Source organism: Artibeus jamaicensis, unplaced genomic scaffold (genome assembly GCF_021234435.1).
Source record: "Artibeus jamaicensis isolate MK-2021 breed Jamaican fruit bat unplaced genomic scaffold, CSHL_Jam_final contig_887, whole genome shotgun sequence".
In the NCBI taxonomy this organism is placed as follows: Eukaryota; Metazoa; Chordata; class Mammalia; order Chiroptera; family Phyllostomidae; genus Artibeus; species Artibeus jamaicensis.
In genome coordinates, this window is record NW_026522003.1 from 389999 (window position 1) to 409895 (window position 19897).

At 53.1% G+C, this 19897-nt stretch overlaps 2 protein-coding genes across 5 annotated transcripts; both read right to left on the minus strand.

The window, feature by feature from the left end:
• Positions 1–3167: 3167 nt before the first annotated feature.
• On the minus strand, positions 3168–8166 carry IRF9 (interferon regulatory factor 9). 3 transcript variants are annotated; one of them, XM_037129443.2, is made up of 9 exons: positions 8071–8166; positions 7104–7284; positions 6608–6791; positions 6268–6398; positions 6101–6179; positions 5930–6001; positions 4976–5317; positions 3959–4074; positions 3168–3607 (listed from the first exon to the last, which is right to left on the minus strand). In XM_037129443.2, exons 2-9 carry the CDS (start codon positions 7281–7283, stop codon positions 3479–3481), a joined length of 1233 nt encoding a protein of 410 aa, XP_036985338.2. In that variant the 5' UTR covers position 7284; positions 8071–8166; the 3' UTR covers positions 3168–3478. The 3 variants fall into 3 exon arrangements, with proteins under 3 accessions (XP_036985338.2, XP_053510863.1, XP_053510864.1); XM_053654888.1 differs by lacking the exon at positions 8071–8166 and adding an exon at positions 7725–8046; XM_053654889.1 differs by lacking the exon at positions 8071–8166 and having other exon boundaries at positions 7148–7228.
• A 549-nt stretch (positions 8167–8715) lies between these two features.
• Positions 8716–19895, minus strand: RNF31 (ring finger protein 31). 2 transcript variants are annotated; one of them, XM_037129430.2, is made up of 21 exons: positions 18769–19895; positions 18537–18683; positions 18232–18387; positions 17962–18009; positions 17773–17848; positions 17127–17304; positions 16239–16626; positions 15776–16063; positions 15030–15278; positions 14727–14912; positions 14411–14617; positions 12965–13138; positions 12783–12881; positions 12605–12694; positions 11046–11160; positions 10814–10932; positions 10423–10536; positions 10220–10277; positions 9422–9518; positions 8959–9127; positions 8716–8846 (listed from the first exon to the last, which is right to left on the minus strand). In XM_037129430.2, the coding sequence occupies exons 1-21, from the start codon at positions 18958–18960 to the stop codon at positions 8793–8795; spliced, it is 3204 nt and encodes a 1067-aa protein (XP_036985325.2). In that variant the 5' UTR covers positions 18961–19895; the 3' UTR covers positions 8716–8792. The 2 variants fall into 2 exon arrangements, with proteins under 2 accessions (XP_036985325.2, XP_036985323.2); XM_037129428.2 differs by having other exon boundaries at positions 17941–18009.
• Between the last annotated feature and the right edge of the window lie 2 nt (positions 19896–19897).

Here is a 19897-nt window from a genome sequence, read left to right on the forward strand (position 1 = left end):
CCAGAACAGCTAATGGGAACAGGGGTGTATGCCAAGCTGAGCTGGTTCCAGGCGCCAAGCTGCCTGCCAGGAGTCTAGGAGATAGGCCACTCTCCCCCCAGCCCCAACACACAGACACACACCCACACACACATACATACACCCTGAGCCGAGTAAGGGAGGAACGAACCAATCGGCAGAACCCTGCGCGCTCCTGGGCAATTGTGAGGTGTCCTGACCAATAGGGTCTTGTTCCCTTGGTAGCAAGGGTTTCTTGGAGACGCTTCTCTGCCGACCAATGAGCGGGGAGCAAATCCCAGCCTTTTCTTCATCCACCCTGGCAACAAGGGCATTTCACCCAGTGGGGTCAAGTCTGGGGCAAAGGCCTTGGTCCTGTACAGGCGCCTGACTTGCGGCTAGACCTTGCCCTACCCCCAACCAAAACCTACCAGGTAGCAATTGTTTGGTCTGTCTTTGTGCCAGCTTTGGGTCTACCTTGAGCTGGGCAGGTAGAAACAGTGTGAGGGGGCCTGAGAGCCACCAGAGGTGGATGGGGGAAAAGACAGATCTCACAGGAAGTAACAGGGGACTTGCCTGGTCATTTCCCAAACTTGATCAGTTTAGGTTGTGGGCATGCCTGATCTGCCTGTTTTCCAGTTGTGAATGTTCTCCTGGCTGAAACAGATTTTAGCTTTTTGGATGCAGGATATATTCTCAGCATCTAAAAGCCGTTTGTCTCTAACAATTATGCATGTAAAATTAAGTTATGTTCTGGTTACAAACTTACCTGTCTCCATGCCTCCTGCCTTTCTTTGCTCAACCATTTCTTTAGTCTAGATGACCTTCCCAGCCTCAACTCCAGGGCATGCTGAGTCTTTTTAAGACTCAGTTCTCATTGCAGCCCAGCTGATCCTATTTTATTTTGTTCTTTCAATTTGAGAGCTCTTGAGATTGGGGTCTTGTGTTTTCAATTAGAGCCTGGAACCTAATTCAGTAAATATTTGTCAAATGACTATGCAATTACACTAAACTTATAACCACAAAATGAGAATGTCAAGGCTAAAATCTAGTGCAAACCTGGCCTTTGCAGAATGAGAAAATGAAGGCCCATACAGACTCTTTCTCCTGGACCACACAGCTTTTAGTGACAGCCTGGTTGGAACTCTGATCTCTTGAATTTCAGTGTTCCCAATCCCCATTTCACTGTGTTTGGCTGAATTGGCTTCTACAAAATACAGTTGTTTCCATCACTGTCCATAAGCTGTCAATGTTCAAACTGGGACACAAAGATGATAAAATGGGGCATCCACCCTTCAGATGCCTAGAACCTAGTATGGGAGATAATTTGTTAATTCATTCATCAACTATTTATTACATTCGTGCAATGTGCCAGGCACCACTCTAGGCACTAGGGATATAGTAACAAACAGAGCAAGTCCCTGTTCTCATGGAGTAAGGAAGGAGAGGAGATAAACTAGTACACAAGTGGAAATATATGAAGCGGTCAGTGCTATGAAGGAAAATGAGGCAGCATAGAATAGAGTAGCAAGGACTGCTAGTTAGGTAGGGAACTCAGGGAAGAAAGGGGACAAGTCACGTGCCTACCTGAAGCAAGAGTATTTTAGACAAAAGAATCAGCAACTGTAAAGGTCCTGGGGCAGATATGTGTGCGGTGGGTGCAAGAAGCCTGGAGCAAAGTTACTGAGGAGAATGACAAGGGGTGAGGTTAGAGAGGATAGTGGGCACATCATAAGGACTGTGGAGGCCATTGTAAGGACTTGGGCTTTTAACCTGAGGTGAAAGGCAATGGGGGGTTTTGAGCAGGAGTGACATAATGAGATTTATGTGTTAAGAGGACCTCCACTGTATTGAGAATAGGCTGAAGGTGGAAAGAGAGAAAGCAGAAAAGAAGATGGAGAACGAAGCAGGAAGAAAAAGTGTGAGAGATGATGGTGACTTGTTCCGAGGTGCTGCTGGTGGAGGCAAGGAGAGGTGGTGAGAGTCTGGGTAGCTTCTGAAGGGGCAGTGGCAGGACTGGCTGGTGGACTGCATGTGGGGTACGAGACAAATGAAGTCAAAGAGGTAGCGAGTACAAAGGCCCAGGAGGGATTTCAGCAAATGGAGGGCACAACGGGGCTGTGCACCTGTGCACGCAGTACCTGATTTCGTCACTGCCAGAGCAGATGCCCGTGTAGGTTCCTGGAGGAGGGTAGGAAAGACGGAAGAGAAGGCAGGCCTGAGGAGGAAGAAAGGTTCAAATAGCCCTAAAGCAAGAAGATCCTTGAGGATCTACATATCTAGACTTGACCATGTAGGTAATTCACCAGCCACTGAAGGCTTATAAGGGTGACATGACAGGAAGGAGTCTGGTCTGGGAGGCCCCTTCTCCTCTAACCTGGTATTATGTACAGGAAGGGGGAAGCTGGAGGCCATGGTCGTCAGGTGGCTTAAGTCTGAGTTATTCTGCTGGAATTAAACTTACAGAGAGGAAGGATGACAAGTGGCCTTGTGAAGAAAAAATTTCCAGTTGGGTGGCAAAATAAACACAGGTGAGGGAGAGCAGTGTCAGCTGATTTCGACCCCTCAAAGCTCTGGACAGTGTTGGGGACATGGCATCCTAGGCCAGCTTGTCTTGTGGGGCTCAGGCAGAGTGAGGAAACCAGTTTGGGAGTACCCTCCAGTGGAGGTGACAGGGCACCAGGGCTTGGTCTGCCCCGGGCACAAAAGATCCAGCAGACCCCAGGGCCTCTAGCCCACGGTTTCAGGTTGATTTCAAGTTCTTCTGTTCATTCAGACCTCCAATCTAGGGTCCTACCCTAGGCCTTTTGTGAAGGCCCAAATCAGACGCCTCTGACAAAGAACTGGAGTCCGGATCTTCCCATGTGAAGTTGGTGGCTACAGTGGCTGTAAGTTGGTGGCTGAAGTCGGTGGCTACAGTGGCTGTAAGCTGTGCCCCTCTTGGTGGCTGACCCTGACCCTAGTCCTGGTTGCATACAGGGTACAGAGAGCCAGGCCCAAAATCTGCAGTGCCCAGCCTGCTGCTGCTTCCTCACCAGAACCTGTGGGCGGAGAGGAAAGGGGCCCGGGGATGTGAGCAGGAAAAGAGCCCAAGTGCCCTGCTCTCGAGCTACATCTGTTATCTCCCTGTGACCTCTGCTGCCTTATTCTTCCCACAAATCAGATACTGATTCCTTTTTCAATACAGTTTTATTTTAAATCCTTAGTGAAGATTTAAAAAGAAATATAAAGTGCGTGGCTTTAGGGTTGGGGGAAAAGGAAATGTCTGTCCCCCTGAGTTCACACCATTTCCCAGTTCAGTTCCTCAGAGATAAAAGAGGGTATATCTGAAAACAAAACAAAACAAAAACAAACAAATTTTTTTAAAAAAGATAAAAACCAGCCAGATAGCATGAGGAGTTCAAGGACATAACCATCACAGACAACCACTAAGAATTATCACTGAGGGAGGCAGGTCAGTAATGTGGAGAATGAGTCTCCTTCAAAGGAAATAGGAAGAACAGAGTGGAGAGGAGGAAGGTAGGTCCCCCAGGCTCTGCACCAGGGACAGAGTGGCTGCCTGGTCCTCTGGAGTCTCCTGCAGTAATTGCCGGGCAAAGGCCTGCTCCATCTGTCCAGGAAGTGGGGGGAGAGGGTATCATGAGCACAACAGGCAAGGCACTACCCCCATCCCACCCCGGCAGGCCCTTCTCCTCCTGGAACCCCCTTGCCTGAATAGGCAGCTATTCTTTATGTATGTATGTATGTATATATGTATGTATTTTTAGAGAATGGGGAAGGGAGGGGGAAAGAGGGAGAGAAAGATCAATTAATTGCCTCTCGTTTGCACCCCTGAACCCGCATCCTAGGCACGTGCCCTGACCAGGAACTGGTGGACCTTTCACCTTGCAGTATGACACCCAACCAACTGAGCCACACCAGTCAGGGCTAGGCAGCTTTTCTTACCCTGCCCTGAACTTACCTGCACTGAGATAAGACTCTGTGGGGTGTGGTTGGGGCTAGGGTCCTCCTCTAAGAAATTCAGTGTCACCTGGAACTTGGGTTGGGGGCCCAGGCCCTGGAAGTACCTCTGCAAGTCTGAAAGAGAAAGGGTCAAAGGTTGGAGGAAAAGAAAAAAGACAGGAGAGGGCCACAGACAGGGAGGGAGGAGAAAGAGAGGTGGCAGTGAGGCCTCTCGGAGACCAAAGCCAGGGGATGAGCTGCAGGATCGCAAGGCTGCTGCCCTGTGTGAGGAGAAATTCTAGGGGCTAAGTGGCTACTCGCCCGCATGCAGAAGGGGAAAAGCACTCCCTCCTCCAGTAGGAAGTACTGTATTTAGCGGTAGCCAGCTGTTACACAGCCTGACATGCTCTCTGCTGGGAGAGTTTAGAGTCCTCAGCAGCAGCCCTGTTAACTCAGACATGGCCACACCTTGGTCGCTTGCTCATGCTATCCTCTCTAAGCTGGGGCACCGATGGCCCTGGGAACACTCATGCTCTACATCCTCTGTACTCCTGGCCCCTGCTCCAAGGCCAAGTTTAGAGTTGAGTGGAGGCAGGAGGTGGAATTCCAAGTGTGGATGGGACAGGGTGACCTGAGAGGACACCTGGAGTATGGCAGGGCCAGGATGTGTGATGAGTGCCAGCTCCCCTGAAGATGTGGATGGGTGCGTGTGCCAGTGTGTGTGTAGGAGAGAGCCACAAGGTGCACCTTCCCATGATGGCTGCACGCTTCCATGTGGCGGTGCTCTCTGAGCTGTGACTTTTGTGTGCTGGGCTCCACCTGAGCCTGTCTTCTGTGGCACGGGCTGTGGAAGCAGGGCTGTCGGACAGCTGTCAGGGCTGAGCACAGGGCCGCACAGGATATGCACCCGGCAAGTGCAGAGTGCCATGCATGGGCTGTGGTGGTGGGTCTGCTGGAGGGAGCACATGGTGGGGGCAGGGCCCAGGGGGACTGAGGGGAGGGGAGGGGCTCAGGGGCTGGGCTGCAGGAACCTCACCTCTGCAAAAGTGGGTGGTTTTGAAGAGCTCCACACACTTGTTGGGAGGCAGCATATGTGGGCCTGGACCAGGTGGGGACTGGGGCGCGCTCCAGGAGATGGGAATGGGGCAAAGGCGCTCCACGAAGAGGCCTCGGGAGTTGCTGGCCACCAGGACACCTTTCTCAAGCTGGCTCAGTAGGCGATGGGTGGGCTCTTGTGGGCCAGGCTTGGGAAACACCACCTGTTCCATGCTGCACTGAGAGTCTGAGGGCTCGGCCACCAGGCGGCAGTCCAGGCTCTGCACCTGGGCCTCGCCCACCACCTGCCCATTGTAGATGAAGGTGAGCAGCAGTGAGTAGTCTGTGGACAGAGAACAACCAACTGTACCAAGTGCCTCTCCCCAGAGGCCCACCTGGTCAGCAGGGGACTCTGGGAAGACAAAGAGGGGCTCCTTGCAAATCCAGTGTCCTCATTTTGCTGCTGAGGGACATGAGGCTTAGACAGGAAAACCAAGCAAGGGTTGGGGAGGACAACGCAGGCTGTGGGGTGGGGGCAGTAGCTCTACCTTCTGAGGTTTCAGAAGTCGCCCTCCCTCCTCCTTATGCCCCTCACCCTCACCAGCAAGGGACCTCCTGCCAGACCTTCCTATCACTCAGAAGAATTGCTGATACACAGATTCCCACAGGGGCCTCAAGGCTTAATGCCCAGGGTCTTATGGTTTACAAGAAGGTACTAGAGATTGGGCCTCTGCTTAACCCACAGAAATCAATGTCTCAAAGTGGATTGCCAGGAAACAGAATGCAGAGGGGGTATTCTGAGAAGCAAGCTGTCTGGAGTCTGGCCGGGTGTGCTGCCTGGAAACCAGTGCCTGTGCCTGGGTAAGGTGAGCCCAGGTCGCTGCAAGCCCTGTATAGTCCCAGGGAGATGGCCTGTGGGGACAGGGAGTAGGGGTAAGCCAGACACACCAAGTACCTGAGTCTGGAGGAGGCAGAAGCTCCAGAGACACCTGCTCTCCTTGGAAAGCGGCCTCATTTGTGTCTGCACCTAAAAGGGAGAAGGTGCATGTCATTCAGAGTGGGACTGGGGAGTTCAAGGGGCAGAGGGTGTGGCAAGGGCGATGACAAGAGGCCGGGGAGGTGGTACCTTCCTGAGGCTCAGGACTGTTGCTACTGCTGCTCCCAAAGTCTGAATGGCCAGCTCCCCCATTGGCCTCCACCTCCTCCTGCAGACATAGTGCCTGTCGTTGGCCTCCTCTCCCCCTAGTTACTGTCCTGCCCTCAGGCCCACAAAGTTCCCTTCCCAGCTCTTACGTTTCTGAGGGGGTCCTGGAGCAAGGAGGAACTGAGTATACAGTTCTTCACAGTATCTTCGTTCTCCTCCCTCTCGGGGTTCACAGAGCTGTGGTGTCTCTTTGATGGTGATTTCTGGGTTGCTGGTGAAGCTGCCGAATGTGGGAGGGAAAGGTCAGAGCCTTCGGTGGGGATGGAGGGTAGGGGAGAAAGAGGAGGCAGTGAAAGGATGGGCAGGGGAACCCGGGGAGCAGCTCCCCAAGGACAGGGACAAGGTAGAACTCTGACCAAGGGGCCTGTAGGGAGTCCCAACACCCACCAGAAGACTCATTCTAGGAGTGGTGGGCAAGGGGACACTCACCAGGGAGGGTTCCTGGTGGCAGCAGTCGATACACCTTGTAGGGCTCAGCCCCGTCCCTATGGCTGTTCTCAGGAACCTCCTCAAACTCAGTACTCTTGTTGAGAGCACAGCGCAGACGAGTCTTCCAGATGGCAGGGCCTTCTGTGTCCCCCTCCTTATACTTTCCCTTAAATATTGCCCAGGCCTTGGAGACAGAAGTGAAGAGAAGCAGCATGTTACAGACTGCAGCGACACACCACCAGGGTCGGCGTCATGGATGTGCGGCCCGAGCACTTGCACAGAAAGGCCTGTGCTGGGTTCGTGCTCGGCTGCCGCCATCTTGAAATCCTTACTAACATTTGCATTTTCATCTTGCACTGGGCTCTGACAATTACATAGCTGGCTCAACCCTCTGATCTCCCCTTTATCTGACACCTGAGCAGACATAACTCCTGGAGCTCCAGTGTCAACTCTATCCTTCACTCGGAAGGAGTGGCCAGTTCCCAGGGCCTTTCACCTTGAAAAAGGCAGCATCCTGGTCCTCCCGGAAGTCCTGCTTGCCTGCATGCTTCCAGGGAATCCGGAACATGGTCTTAGCTGCATCTTCCCAGCACACCCCTGGGAACTGTCCACTCTCCACCTGCTCCACCACCCAGTTCCGGAGCTTTCGGGTGCAGCGTGCCCTGCCTGATGCCATCCTGGGGATGAGAGCAGCAGGCAGCATCAGTAGAACCAACACTTTAGGAGGTAACATCTGCTAAAGTTCTGGCCATTTGGGTTATATTCTGTCTGGCAAGGACCCCCCAAAGAACCCATCCCTCTTTCTTCTCCAGACATATTTCAAAATTCTGAGTCCAAATAGTTTTGTTCCTGCCATCACTGGCAATTACAAAAAAAAAAAAGTTTTTTTTAACACCCCTAGCTGTGACACCTGGAAGGAAACCTTAGGCATCTTAAATTTAAGATGTTTTCAGGCATCCATCGTTTGGAAAAGAGCATGCCCTTGGTGGCCTGTTCCTGCTGAGAGGCCCAGCCTACATTCCCAAACATTTGCAGAGGTGGTGTCTGCTTCTGAGATGCCTCATCAACCTTCTTCAACCACCACCCCCACAATCTCTCCTAAGACCCCCATCCTTACCCTCTGCTCGCTCTAGGGGTAGGTGGGGCAGGGGCGGAGCTTCAGCAGATGTAGGCAGGGCCAAAAGGCCAGAAAACAAAAGTGTGAGCGGACTGGAGTCAACAGCCTTCTTCCCTGAACAGCCTGGCAGCAGATGCACCTGACCTTTGCCTGTAGAGCTTGGGACACAGCCCCTGGCCAGTCAGGTTGGCCCTCTCACTCTGGCCAACCTCCTGCTTCCTGGCTCATAGGCCTTCAGTCTATTCCCATCTAGTAAGGGGGCCCCCAGGACCCTCCCTCCACCAATCTGGCCGGCCCTTCTAGCCCTATACCCAGGCTGCCACCACCAATTCCTGGCTGATCTTACCTGAGCGGCTGTGCAGGCAGTCCAAGGCTCAGCTGACCTCAGCTCCGCTCCGGCTAGGGAGCTTCCTGTTGACTCCTCCCTATTTCTACAGTCCCCACCCTAAGTTTCAGTTCCCCTCCTGGGAGGGCCTTTTCCCTGAAATCACGTGGCCTCCGAGTTGCAAAGCAATAGGTGACCACCAGGGGGAAGCAGCATTTGAGAATCTCAGCGGCTGGAGGAACCTTCCAGCTCAGGCTCCTTCTTCCTCCGTCCGATACTCCTTAAGTCCAGCCGTGTCTGTGACACCGCTGCTTCCCTGGCGAGGCCACAGTGTGCTGTAGTCTGGCCCCAGGGCCTCCAAGTAGGCCTGTACCACCTATGCATCTATGTTCCCCCACAGTGCCGGCTTGGTATCTATTAAGACGACCTCAAATCTCAGCTGAATTTGATGAAAAGGAGGTAGGCAGGGAGGAAGTCCACCTGGGCCAAGTGGCCGGATAGAGAGGACCTCCCTTTGCCATCCATGGTGTCAATTCCTTTCTGATCCTGAGTCCAGGGGGGGTTAGCTGGTGAGCTGTACGGGGCCCTTTCGGTAAAGCTCTGTACACCCCCCTCTTTCCCTGGTGCCCCCAGATGGTGGGGTCAGGAAGAAGGACCACCAAGAAGCCTGGGCAAGGAGATGCCTCTTTATTGGTGCTGGAGCTGCTCCTGAGGGAGTGGGGCCATGGGACCCTCACCCTCAGCTACTTCCTCCTGCGGGAGATACTCTGTCCCAAGGGCACCTCTTCCATCAGCTTCTGCAGAGAGAAAGAGATGACGGTGATCCTGGGAATCTGGAGCTCAGACACAGGGTAGATAGGGGACCTCCAGAGCACAGGGCCAGAGACAAAGCTGGGAGGGAAGCTTCACCTGTAACAGGCGGGCGTGGTAGGCAGGGGCATCCTCCCCAGCCAGTGGCTGCGGGCGCACGTGCAGGTAGCGCTCGGCAGCTGTCTCCAACTCCTCTACCTCATACAGGGTGGCTGGGTCCAGTGAGTGGGCATTGATGAGGCTTACAAGATACTCTTTGTAGTGTGCCCTGAGAGATGAGAGGGTGAGATATCGGTTCTTCTGCTTGGCTACTGGTAACTGACTGTGCCCGGCACCTTGCTGAACACTGGCATACTTGGATGAACAAGATCAACAACCCTCGGCTGTGTAGGTATGCCAACCTGTGCGCATTGCTTGCTACTACCTATCCAGGCCTTTGCCCAGAAAGCCCTTTCCTCTTCCTTGCAAGACCCACTGCTCCCAGAGACGCATGTTACTGCCTGGACACCCCTTCAGCGCTCCTGTCCCCCTCCCCAGCACCAAGCTCCCTGCCAGCACTTACTGGCAGAGGCCCGCATAGCCCGCAGGAGTCTCCTTGCCACAAGCTTCGTCCCGGAACCCATTGGAAACTTCCTTCTGCTCCATCACTCGGCAGCCGCCTATGGATAAGGGCAGGAAAAGACCCTTTGTTGGGAAGAGGCCACTGACAGCAAAGCCTAGGAGAACAGGGATGGAGGCATGGGTGACAGCCCCCAGGAAGGGGCTGGAGGATGGGAGGGCCAGCGCTAACAGTGGTGGTGGGGGGTGTACTTAGAGAAGCCACTGCGGCAGACTAGCTCTGACATAGAAGCAGGGACTTTGTTGTCCCTGCTTTTATCTAAGCTGGCTCTTGGCCCATAATCACATACCCTTGGAGACAGCTCTTTTTTGATTTAGCTTTTGAATGGTTATTGTGTGAAGGTCTTACCCTATCTTGATGTAAGAAGTGGGGTACATTAGAACCATAAGTAACCTCTCGTTGCCTCACAGAACCTAAGACAGTGCAGCTAGCAAGTCGTACTAAATATTCATCGAAGTAAAGAATCATTATCCTTTGGGAATGAGAGAAGAGAGTATTGAGGTGCCAGATGCTTTAATGTGGCTTCATGTGAAATAGCTGAGCTGCAAGGTGAATATTACCCCCATTTCACAGAGGAAGAAACAAGGCCCAGGGAGGTTACCTCGCCAACGGGCACACAGTCAGCATGGGGATGGGTCTTCAGCCCAGCTCTGACCCCAGATCCAAGCCTCTCGTTTACCCAGTTCACAGTGGGCACCCAGCCACCCTCTCCCCTTCTCCAAGACTTGTCCCAACACTCACCTCCAGGGACTGCCCGGGCGCCTGCTGGGGGCTCTGTGTTGAACATGACATTATTGTCCTGAGAGAGGCAGACGGTGGGCGTTAGGTTCCCCTTTGTGTCAGCCCACTGGATCTCCCAGGACAGAGTTTCTCCTTTCTTGCTACCCTGGGCTCTACCCCTCTCCTGGATGACCCGTGAACCCAGCCAGGTTGGCTCCCATTACCTGTAGCAGTTTCTGGAGCCGGAGAGCAGTCCAGTCCCGCAGGTAGAAGAGGCAGTCTCGGGGATGGTGTCCGTGCAGGGACTTTTTCACCCTGCAGTTAGGGTCTGGACATTTCTGGCGGAAACCCAGATGGAAGAGGGGAAGTTGGAGACTGTTGGGGTCCTGGCCTCTCAGGAACCCTTGAGTGAGGGGTATAGGGGTGGGGGGAGATGGAGACACTTGGCGGGTCTGGAGCAAGCAGAGGGGAAAGGGGATAGAGAGAGGTAATTTACCCCGTTCCCCCACCAGCCTCTTCTTTTCCCCTGGGCTGCTCCTTAGTGGCCTCTGTCCCTCACATCTAATGGCAGCCCTCTATCCCTTTATCCCTTCCATCCCCATTCTCTGGGCTCACATTCTTGGCGTAAAAGGCATTGTAGCATCCACTGCAGAACTGGTGACGGCACTGGGTGCAGTGAAAGTGCATACAGCCTCCTCGGGCCAGTGCATACGAGAACTTGCACTTGGGGCAATCTGCAAGACAGCAGGTCAGGGCTAGGGCTGCCACTGTTCTTTGAGACCCTCAGAACGAGAGCCGCAGGCTACAATAGATTACTGGGCAAACAGGCGTAGTGGGGCAGCCTTACCAATGCCATTTTCCTGAAGGTACATGGCCAGGCCCTGGGCCTGGTATTCTGGGTCATTGGTGCGTTTCCAGTTCTGGAAATCCTCGCAGCTGCGGCCCCGATGCTGCTCCTCCCACTGCCAGAAGGAAAGCAAGAGTCACATGAAAGCTCCATCCTAGGCCCTTCCTGCTGGTCCCTCTACTCATACCCAGTGTCCCTGGCTTAGCTTATGGCACTGTCATCCACCATTCACTCTCATCCACATGTAGCAGACACAAGGCCTGCAGGCTGAATCTGGCCCTCCACCTTGTTTTACCCGCCCGGCACCTTGTTTCTGCCTGGCGGCAGTGCCGAGCTCCTCACCCCTAGTTAAGGAGCAGTTACATTCGTACAGTCCTGAAATTACATTCAGACCTTTAAAGGCAACCACGAGGCTCCTGTGGCCCCCGGTGAAAATGAGTTTACAGCCCTGCTCTAATCTCAAACCGAGAGGCCAGCATTTGGTGCTTTCATTCCCTCACACCACCGTACGTTCCCAGCAAGTCTTGATTCCACTAACAAGCCTAGCTCACATTGTACCGACGTCTGTTTCACACCCTGTCCTCTTTCTCTTCATCCCTACTGCGACCATCTCACACTGGGCCAGGTCAGGTCTTGCCTCAATTACTTGCCTCGGCTACTATTCTCTCTGCCTCCACTCGGGCTCTCCTATGGTCCAAACTCCACCGTGCAGCCAAAGTGCCTTTGAAGGTGTGTGTCAGACAGCTGCAGCTGGACTGGGAGCGCCCTAGTTTTGAGGTTCAGTGGTAGTGTCTCAGGGGTTTATCTATCATGTTTCAAAATATAGATGCAATTTTGGGGGATCAAATGTTAAACTTTTTAAAAGGTAAATGAGGTCATGTCACCCCTTGCTTAATCTTAGAATGAAAAGCGAACACCTTCCTCACTTGGCCTCAAGGCCTCTCCTGACCTGGGGGCAGCCCCTTGCCACCTGCCTGCCCCCCTCACCCTCATTCTTGAGTCTCCAACCACACAACGTTGTTTTCTGACTGGCCTTTGCATGGGTTGCTTTTTCTGTTACAAATACTCTTTGCATAGTTGACTTCATCTTAACTTTCTGCGCCTTAGCTTTCGTCTTCACTTAAGCCTTAGCATAAATAAACCATTTTTGAGTAGACTTGCGTGACCTCTCTAAGCAGTTCCATTCCATTATTCCTAATCTCAGGTTCCTGTTTGTTTTCCTCATAGAACTCATGTTTATGTGTAATTACGCTCTTCCTCCCTCCCTGATTTCCATTCCTTCCTTCCTCCTCTATCTTACCTTTCATCCGCCCTCCCTTTCACCCTTCCTCCCCCTCCATCCTTCTCCCCTTGGCCTTCCTCTTTACCTTCTCCATCTCCCTCCACTCCTCCCTCACCCTTTTTTCCTTCTCTCACTTTTTCTTCGTCCTTCCCTGACTAGCCTGTAAGCACTTTGAGCCCAGAGATCATGTCTGTTCTGTTCTCCAGCACACTCCGGGTCTAACAGAGTACCTGGCAGCAGCTCAGCAAGTATTTCTGGAAGGATGGATGTGCTTTACCTGACGCTTACAGCGCACACAGAAGGTCTGGTGACACTGTGGACACGTTGCCTCCAGCTGCTCACGCTCATATATGAAACCAAAGGAGCACTGTGGGTACAAGAGGACAGAGCTGTTTGAGGCCTGACCAGGCACCATCCTCACCCTTTCAGTCGGCTCCTTTGGGCAGGCCACTTGCCTGGGCACACCACAGGAACTTAGGGTCCCGCATGAGCACGCCTTCGGTCAGCTTCTTATGAAACAGGGCATAGGCATCTGGCTCCAGGCTATCTCGAAGCTGGGGACCGAATGCACAAGTGAAGGATGGCAAGGGTTTCTGTTCAAAGCCCTGGGCACCCTAAGTCCCAGAGACTTCAGTACCTGGATATCCAGAGTGGAGAAGTAGCTGAGCAACTGTGTGTCATCAGTGAGGTCAGGACGGCCACAGGCGGGGCACACCATGTCGGTGATGTGCTTCTCCTTCAAGGCGATGGTGAAGTGCTGGCGGAAGCAGTCAGGACAGATGGTGCACTCACAGGAAGTCAGGGCCTGCATCTAGAGGGGAGAGGGAGAGAAGGAAGTCAGAAGCCACAGCTGCCAGCCTGGGAAGGGACAGCCGGCAGGTGTTCACTGAGAAACCACTAATTAACAACTGGGCAGGGAAAGCAACCTCAAATACCAACGGGTGCCAGGCAGGCAACCTAAATGTCTGAAGACAGTCAGGTGGAAGAAAGTAGACAATGGTAAGACCTAAGGTAAAGGGAAGAATGCCCTCTAAAGGTATTCACACTCGATTAACAGCAAACACACAAATAATTATGAAAAGGCAAAATGATAGAGATGGAGAGCAGACTAGTGGTTGGCAGGTGACAGGAGGAAGGGAAGAATCTGTTTATATACAACTATATAGGGGCAGCATGAGGGAGTTCCTTCAAGGTGATGGGACAGTCAGCATCTTGATTGTGGTGCCAGTTACACAAATCTCTACATGGGACAAAACAGCACAGAACCTCACACACACGTAAAAACCAAACTAGGTCTGCATTCTAGCTAACACTGTATCCATGTCTATTTCTTGGTCTTCATATTGTACTCTAATTCTACAAGAAGTCACCAAGGGGAGGGAAGGTGGGTGAGGAGCACATAGATCTCTGTACTATTTTTACAACTTCCTGTGAATCTATAATTATTTTACACGTATGTATACTTATAATTACTTTAAAATGAAGAGTAAAAACAAAACAAAACAAAAAACACAGAGCCAACCTAACTAAATCAAACTGTTTTTGGCCAAAGAACTGCCACTTTTGACTCCAGTTAAGTGGGGTTTCAGGAGATAAGGGGAGTCTGCTCCTACAAAATGGAGATTTGATGATGACATTAAAGAATTACTATAAACTTTTTGTTGGGACACAGTATTTGTGACTATGTTTTCAAAGAGTTTTCCCCTTTAGAGATACATATTTAAATATTAGCAGAAAAGCCATGATGCCTGAGATTTGCTTTAAAATAATCCTGTGTGTGTGGAGTGAAATAAAGATTGGCCATACATTTGTAATTGCTGAAGCCTGGTGATGAATATATGGTAGAGGGTGGAGGAGGAAGTTCGTTATACAGTTTCGTCTACCACTGTGTGTTTGAAATTTTCCATAATAGAACATTAAAAAATGGGGGCTGAGGGGTAGCCTATTTTTGCCCTCCCTTTCCCAGAAGCTTCAGGGGCACATGGGCAACTGCAGAGCAAAAGACAAGACTGAAGACTGGCTGAGATGAAGTGTGGGTCTAAAGGAAACATTCTCTAAGGCCAGGTCAGTGGGAGGTGTTTACCCGGTTCCGGGGAAGGGCCCAGCCACACACAGCACACTCCTGGGCAAGTAAGCGGCGCAGAAAGGCCCGGTCTTGGCTCTGCCTCACGGCTTCTACAACATCGCCCAGTTCATAGTTCCTGGGTGTCTCCTGCAGCAGTGACAGTGCCAGCTCTGCCCGGCCCCAGCTGGGGAGTGCGTAGACTGCCAAGAGCCGTCTGATCAAGCTCTGCAATGTGATTCAGGTAGAGAGGGAAGAAGTGCTGGTCAGACCCAAGGCTCCTACCCTTCACCCTTCCCTCCACCCCTCTATGTGGCTCTTCACCTCCTCCCAGCACCTGCTTGTCTGGATCGTCCCACGAAGGGGTGGGCGCTGGGCCACTGTCCCAGAGGCGCTGATGGAAGGGCTCTAGGCGCTGGCGCTGTAGCTCCGTTAGGGCCCGAGCCACGTCACCCCCATGTTGGAACAATGCTTGAAGAGACCCATCCTCAGGTCCAAAGCCCAGGGATCGAAGTTCCTGCACCTGAGTGTTGGAAGTAAAAAGAAAGAATAAAGAAGGAGAAAGTAAGCAAGGAGAGAATATGAGAGGCTCTGAGACCCACGACCCTCAACCCTGCCCCACCTCTAGCACTTCTGGTACCTTCTTCCGCCGGGCCCTCACACACTCTTCCACAGCTTCATCGAGATTGCCATGACGATCCAGCCAGGCTTTCTGGGCCTCCTGACAGGAGAAGGCACCCAGCCCCGGGTCCTGCTGTCCAGCCAGCTCAGCCACCATCTCCAGCACACAGGGCAGTTCTGAGCGGAGCCACTGCAAGGGCACCTCGGTGCCGGAGTACTGCAGAGCTGAGAAGACCTCCTCTGGGCAGGCGCCTGCAGCTTCTCCTTCCTGAGGCACAGTCCCACCCAGACAGAGGGCCTATCAGGAAGGGTGCCTTCTATCCACCTTCAACCAAATCAAAATGCTGAGTGGTTGAGCTCAGGCTATGATCATATGAACAGAGCAAAGCAAACCTGTCATGCAGGAAGTATTTTTAAAAAGGTGGCCCTGACTGGTGTGGCTCAGTGGATTGAGTGTTGGCCTGCAAACCAAACACTTGCTGGTTCAAGTCCCAGTCAGGGCACATGCCTGGGTTGTGGGCCAGGTCCCAAGTAGGAGGCACGGGACGGGCAACCACACATTGATGTTTCACTCCCTCTCTTTCTCCCTCCCTTCTCCACTCTCTAAAAATGAAAAAAAATCTTTAAAAGAAACAAACAAACAAACAAAAAAACAGGTAGCTGTAACTAACAATGACCAGATTTATAAGAATTCATATTATTTGGCTGCAGCCTGTACCTCCCCCACAAATTCAGCCCCACCTCATCCCAGGCCCAAATCCTCACCCGGATCTTGAGCACTAGCTGAAGACCCTCCTCCCGCATCTTGTCTTGGCGCTGCTTCTCAGGGTCCCCACAGGAACTGGGCAGGGGGGCACTGAGGCGTCGTTGAGGCCCTGGCTCCGGGAGTCGCTCTTCCAATGAGCTGGCACTGGGCCGGGAGGCATGCTTTACTGGGATGGGGCTGCTGGTCCGGTTGCACACAGCACACACCCAGCCAGGGCCCGAGTTGCAGAAGGTACAGTGAATACAGTACCAGACCGGAGTCTGGGCAGAGGAGAGCAAAGTATCTCCCTGTTGGGAAGGCAGAAAGAATTATCCCATTGAAAGCTGGCTGAGGCTCAAGATGGAAATATAGCGGGCAGGTTGGAAGATATGGGGAAACTGAAGGAAAATGGGATGAGGAGGTGGAGAATGGCTTATGGGAACAGGTACAAATAACGAGCTAGGAAGGCCAGGAATGGGTTACCTGAAGGGGCTGCAGGCAAATGCTGGCATCTTGAGAATCCACCACCAAGCTAGGAGGCTGGGCCAGCCGAGGTCGTTCACACATGGCACAGAGCACAGCTGCCGCCTCGTTCTCAAAGGTGCAGCTCTGGCAGGCCCAATGACCCCGTGCAAGTTCAGGTTCTAGGCTCCCAGAGCCTTGGGGACCCAAGATATCCAGCCCTAACCCCTTACAGCCTCTGGGCCGATCACAGGCCACACAGAGCACGGCACAAGATTCATTTAGCATGGCACAGGTGGCACAGTGCCAAGGAAGACGGACACTTGTAGGATCAGGGGACGAAAGGGAGTTTTCTCCCAGGGCCAGCATGGAGGTTAGCTGGGGCCGTGGTGGAGCTGAGGCAGGTAAGCTGTAATGGAAAAGCAGACACGGCCTGTGAGGGGGCCCTGGTACCTGGGTCCCCCACCCTGGGTATCCCTCATTCTCTGTGTGATGACACATGGCTCTGACCTTTGTACGTTTTGTTCTGTCTAGAATACTCCTATACCCATAGCCTGTTCAACATTTAAATAACAGCTTTAAGTTTATATCTTGCTGATGGGTATCCCTAACACAAGGCCTGACCCATTCTAACTGCTTAAAACACTGCCAACTGGTTAAGCTGATCCTTCAGACTAGGCTGCATCCTCCTACTACCTATGTTTGCAACATGACAGTCTATCTTGTAGACCTAGCAGTAACATGACTGCTACTTGTTTGATATGTGTGTCTATGATCTCCTGGAGGGCGGTAACTAGTTGCTTGCCCTCTCTAAAACAGCCTTTAGCATAGAATGTGGTACATACTAGATACTCAAGTAATTTTAAGTTCTCTTAATTTCACTCCCTCCCAGAAGAGAAGGCCTCTCACCTAGGGGTCAAGTGGGCAGTCTGGGGGACCCAAGGCAAGGTCTGGCGGAGGTGATGGGCACGGGATGGGTGCCCATGGAACAGGCGATCACAAGCTGGGCACAAGGCCTGTTTACAGGCTGAGCAGTGCAATGTGCCTGGGGCAGAACCACAGAGGAAGCAGGGACCAGAAGTGGAGGCTGGAGAACAGGAGAAAAAGAATAGAACATCTTTCTGCAAAAGACCAGGTTATATCTGAATGTGCTGTTGAAGGGGATCAGTTACAGGCTACTTCTCAACATATCTGAACTCAAGGAAACCATTTTAATTTCTAAAAACAAAAAAAGGCAGCCCTGGTTGGTGTGGCTCAGTGGGTTGAGTGCCAGCCTGAGAACCAAAAGGTTGCTGATTCAATTCCCAGTCACGGCACATGCCTGTGTTGCGGGCCAGGTCCCCAGCTAGGGGCAAGAGGCAACTGATATCTCTTGAACATCGGTATTTCTCTCCCTCTCTTCCTCCCTCCCTTCCCCTCTCTCTAAAAAATATATAAGTAAATAAATAAAGTCTTTTTAAAAAAGGCAGATAACCAAGAAGATAGACAAAGGAGGGCCCCCAAATTTCCATCAACATGGCAACTAACCCCCCTCCCAATATGGGACCAATAATACCTGGGGCAGATGGTGTGGTAAGGGGGCCAGGAGCAATCTCTCTCAGTAGAGGGGCAAACTCTGAGAGCTGCAGCATCTGAGGAAAAAGGGCAGGGTATGGGTAAGTGTTTGGGGAGTCCCCTAACTCCTGCCCCCTTTGTTCGCCAGGTCCCAAAGTCCCATTCCTGCCTTCTGTGCATCATCATCAACCTTGTCTTTCAGCAGCTGCTCCAGTGCTTGCTCTCTTGGGTGAGAACCCTGCAAACAAGATAAAAAGAATTCCCACCTACAGCCCTAGAACAAGGCCCTCCCTCAAAGCCCTGGTCCCCAGCATTTACAGAAAGAACAGTGAGGGGAACTCCCAGGTTGCTGCAGAGACTGCCCACGGCTTAGCAGTGTGGGAATCCCTAGGCTGGCTTTGGAGTTAGGCTGAGCTTCCCAGCCCGGGTGCTTAAGTCCTCAGGACCAGAGACAACTTACCTGTAACAGCAGACTGAGCTCGGTCCGAAGTAAGAGTACTTCCAGTGTGACTGTAGCAACTTGATACTCATCCGGATCCTCTTGCCCCTCAGGGAAGCTCAACCCATCTGGCTGCTCCTCTGTGTAACCATACAATCGCAGAACATCCCGGCCCCCCTGCCACACATCGCAACCAGTCACCATCCAGCAAGCCCCTTTCCAACAAGACTGAACCCCTTCCCATTCTGCCCAGCTCAGGCCCTTTCTAGCCAATCCCCGGCCCAGGCTAAGTTCCCTTCTCCAATAAGGGGCTCCAGGGGCTTTACCTGCACAGCATCCACTGTACTTCGAAAGACGGGATTATTAAACTTGACCCCGCGCCAGTACCGAGGTCTTTGAGGGCTGAGGAGATTGCGGCCATATTTCTCCAGGATATTCAGGGCCGTGGACAGAGTGTTGAGGTAGTTTTGGGGCTGAAAGCAGTCACAGAGCAGAGAGCTGTGAGCCCCGCCCCGGGCTCAGGTTCTCTGTCTTCCTTCAAGTGGATCTGGGCCTCACCTCCCCGTGAGCATTGCAGCGGACCAGGCGTGCGGCGTCCAGCTGCAGGTAGCGGGCGGCTGGCGGCAGAGATGTGACCAGCAGTGGCCGAAGCTGCTCCAGGGAGAATGACTGCCCAGAATCCGTCCTCAGGGCGCTCACGAGCTCCTCGCGGACTGCCAGGAAGGCCCGCGCCTCCTCCTCTCCCGGCATCCCGAGACAGCAGTCAGCCCCAGCCCCGCCGCCGGCACGGATCCTGCACCTGCTGTGCGCGGCCTGAGCACCGCCCCTTCCGCCTGGTGTCTGACTTCACGACCCGCCCCAGACGGGCGCGCCTTCCAGGGTCACTCAGGCCACGGTCACCCTTGAGCCCCCCACTCCCCAGGCAAGCTTAGTCGGGAACAGGAAGTACTAGGATAGAAGGCGGGACTGCCACCCAGTTTCAGAGGAAGAGGAGGGGTTTAAGGTTAGGAGGGCCGAGTAACGAAGTAACGGGGTGTCGCCTATGAGGGTAGTCCCAGCCAATGAGAAGAATAAATGGTTCCTTGTCTCCCCGCCCCTCCGCCCGGGAGCCTAACTGCTTCTAACTTGGTTCTAGAGCTATTCCCCGCCTTTCTCCAAGCTAGTCCGCCCCTTTCCCGGTAGCCAAAGGAGCCGGGTTATCCTTATTTCCCTCAAAACCTTCCTCTCTATCCTGACCAGTAGGTCTTGCTCCTGCCCCCACTGGGGCAGTCCCACTCTGCCCGGGACTCCACTCTGGTGGGCCTGTGCCCGGCTCAAGCGAGTCCCACCCCTTCTCCCGTCAGTCTGGAAGGCTGGGAGCCCCCGCGCCTACTCCCTATCATAGGCTGCTAGCCCTTCTCAGCCCCAGACTCTCCCTTCTACTACTCCCAACGCTCTGATCCCTCTCCGGCCTCTCCTCACAGTCACGCCTTCCAGAAGGAACCCTACCACCGAACACCTCCTTTCCCACTCTCCCACCTCTCTCACCCCCCATGCAGACTTCCTGTAAGCCCCGCCCCTTCTCGGGAGTTCAGTTTCCGCGGTCCCACTCGCCCGAGCCCCTCCCTCGGGCAGTCCCTGGCCTTGGACCCAGTCAGCACCGCCTCTCCTAGTCTTAACTAGCCGAGTATGGTTGAGGGGCTCCCTA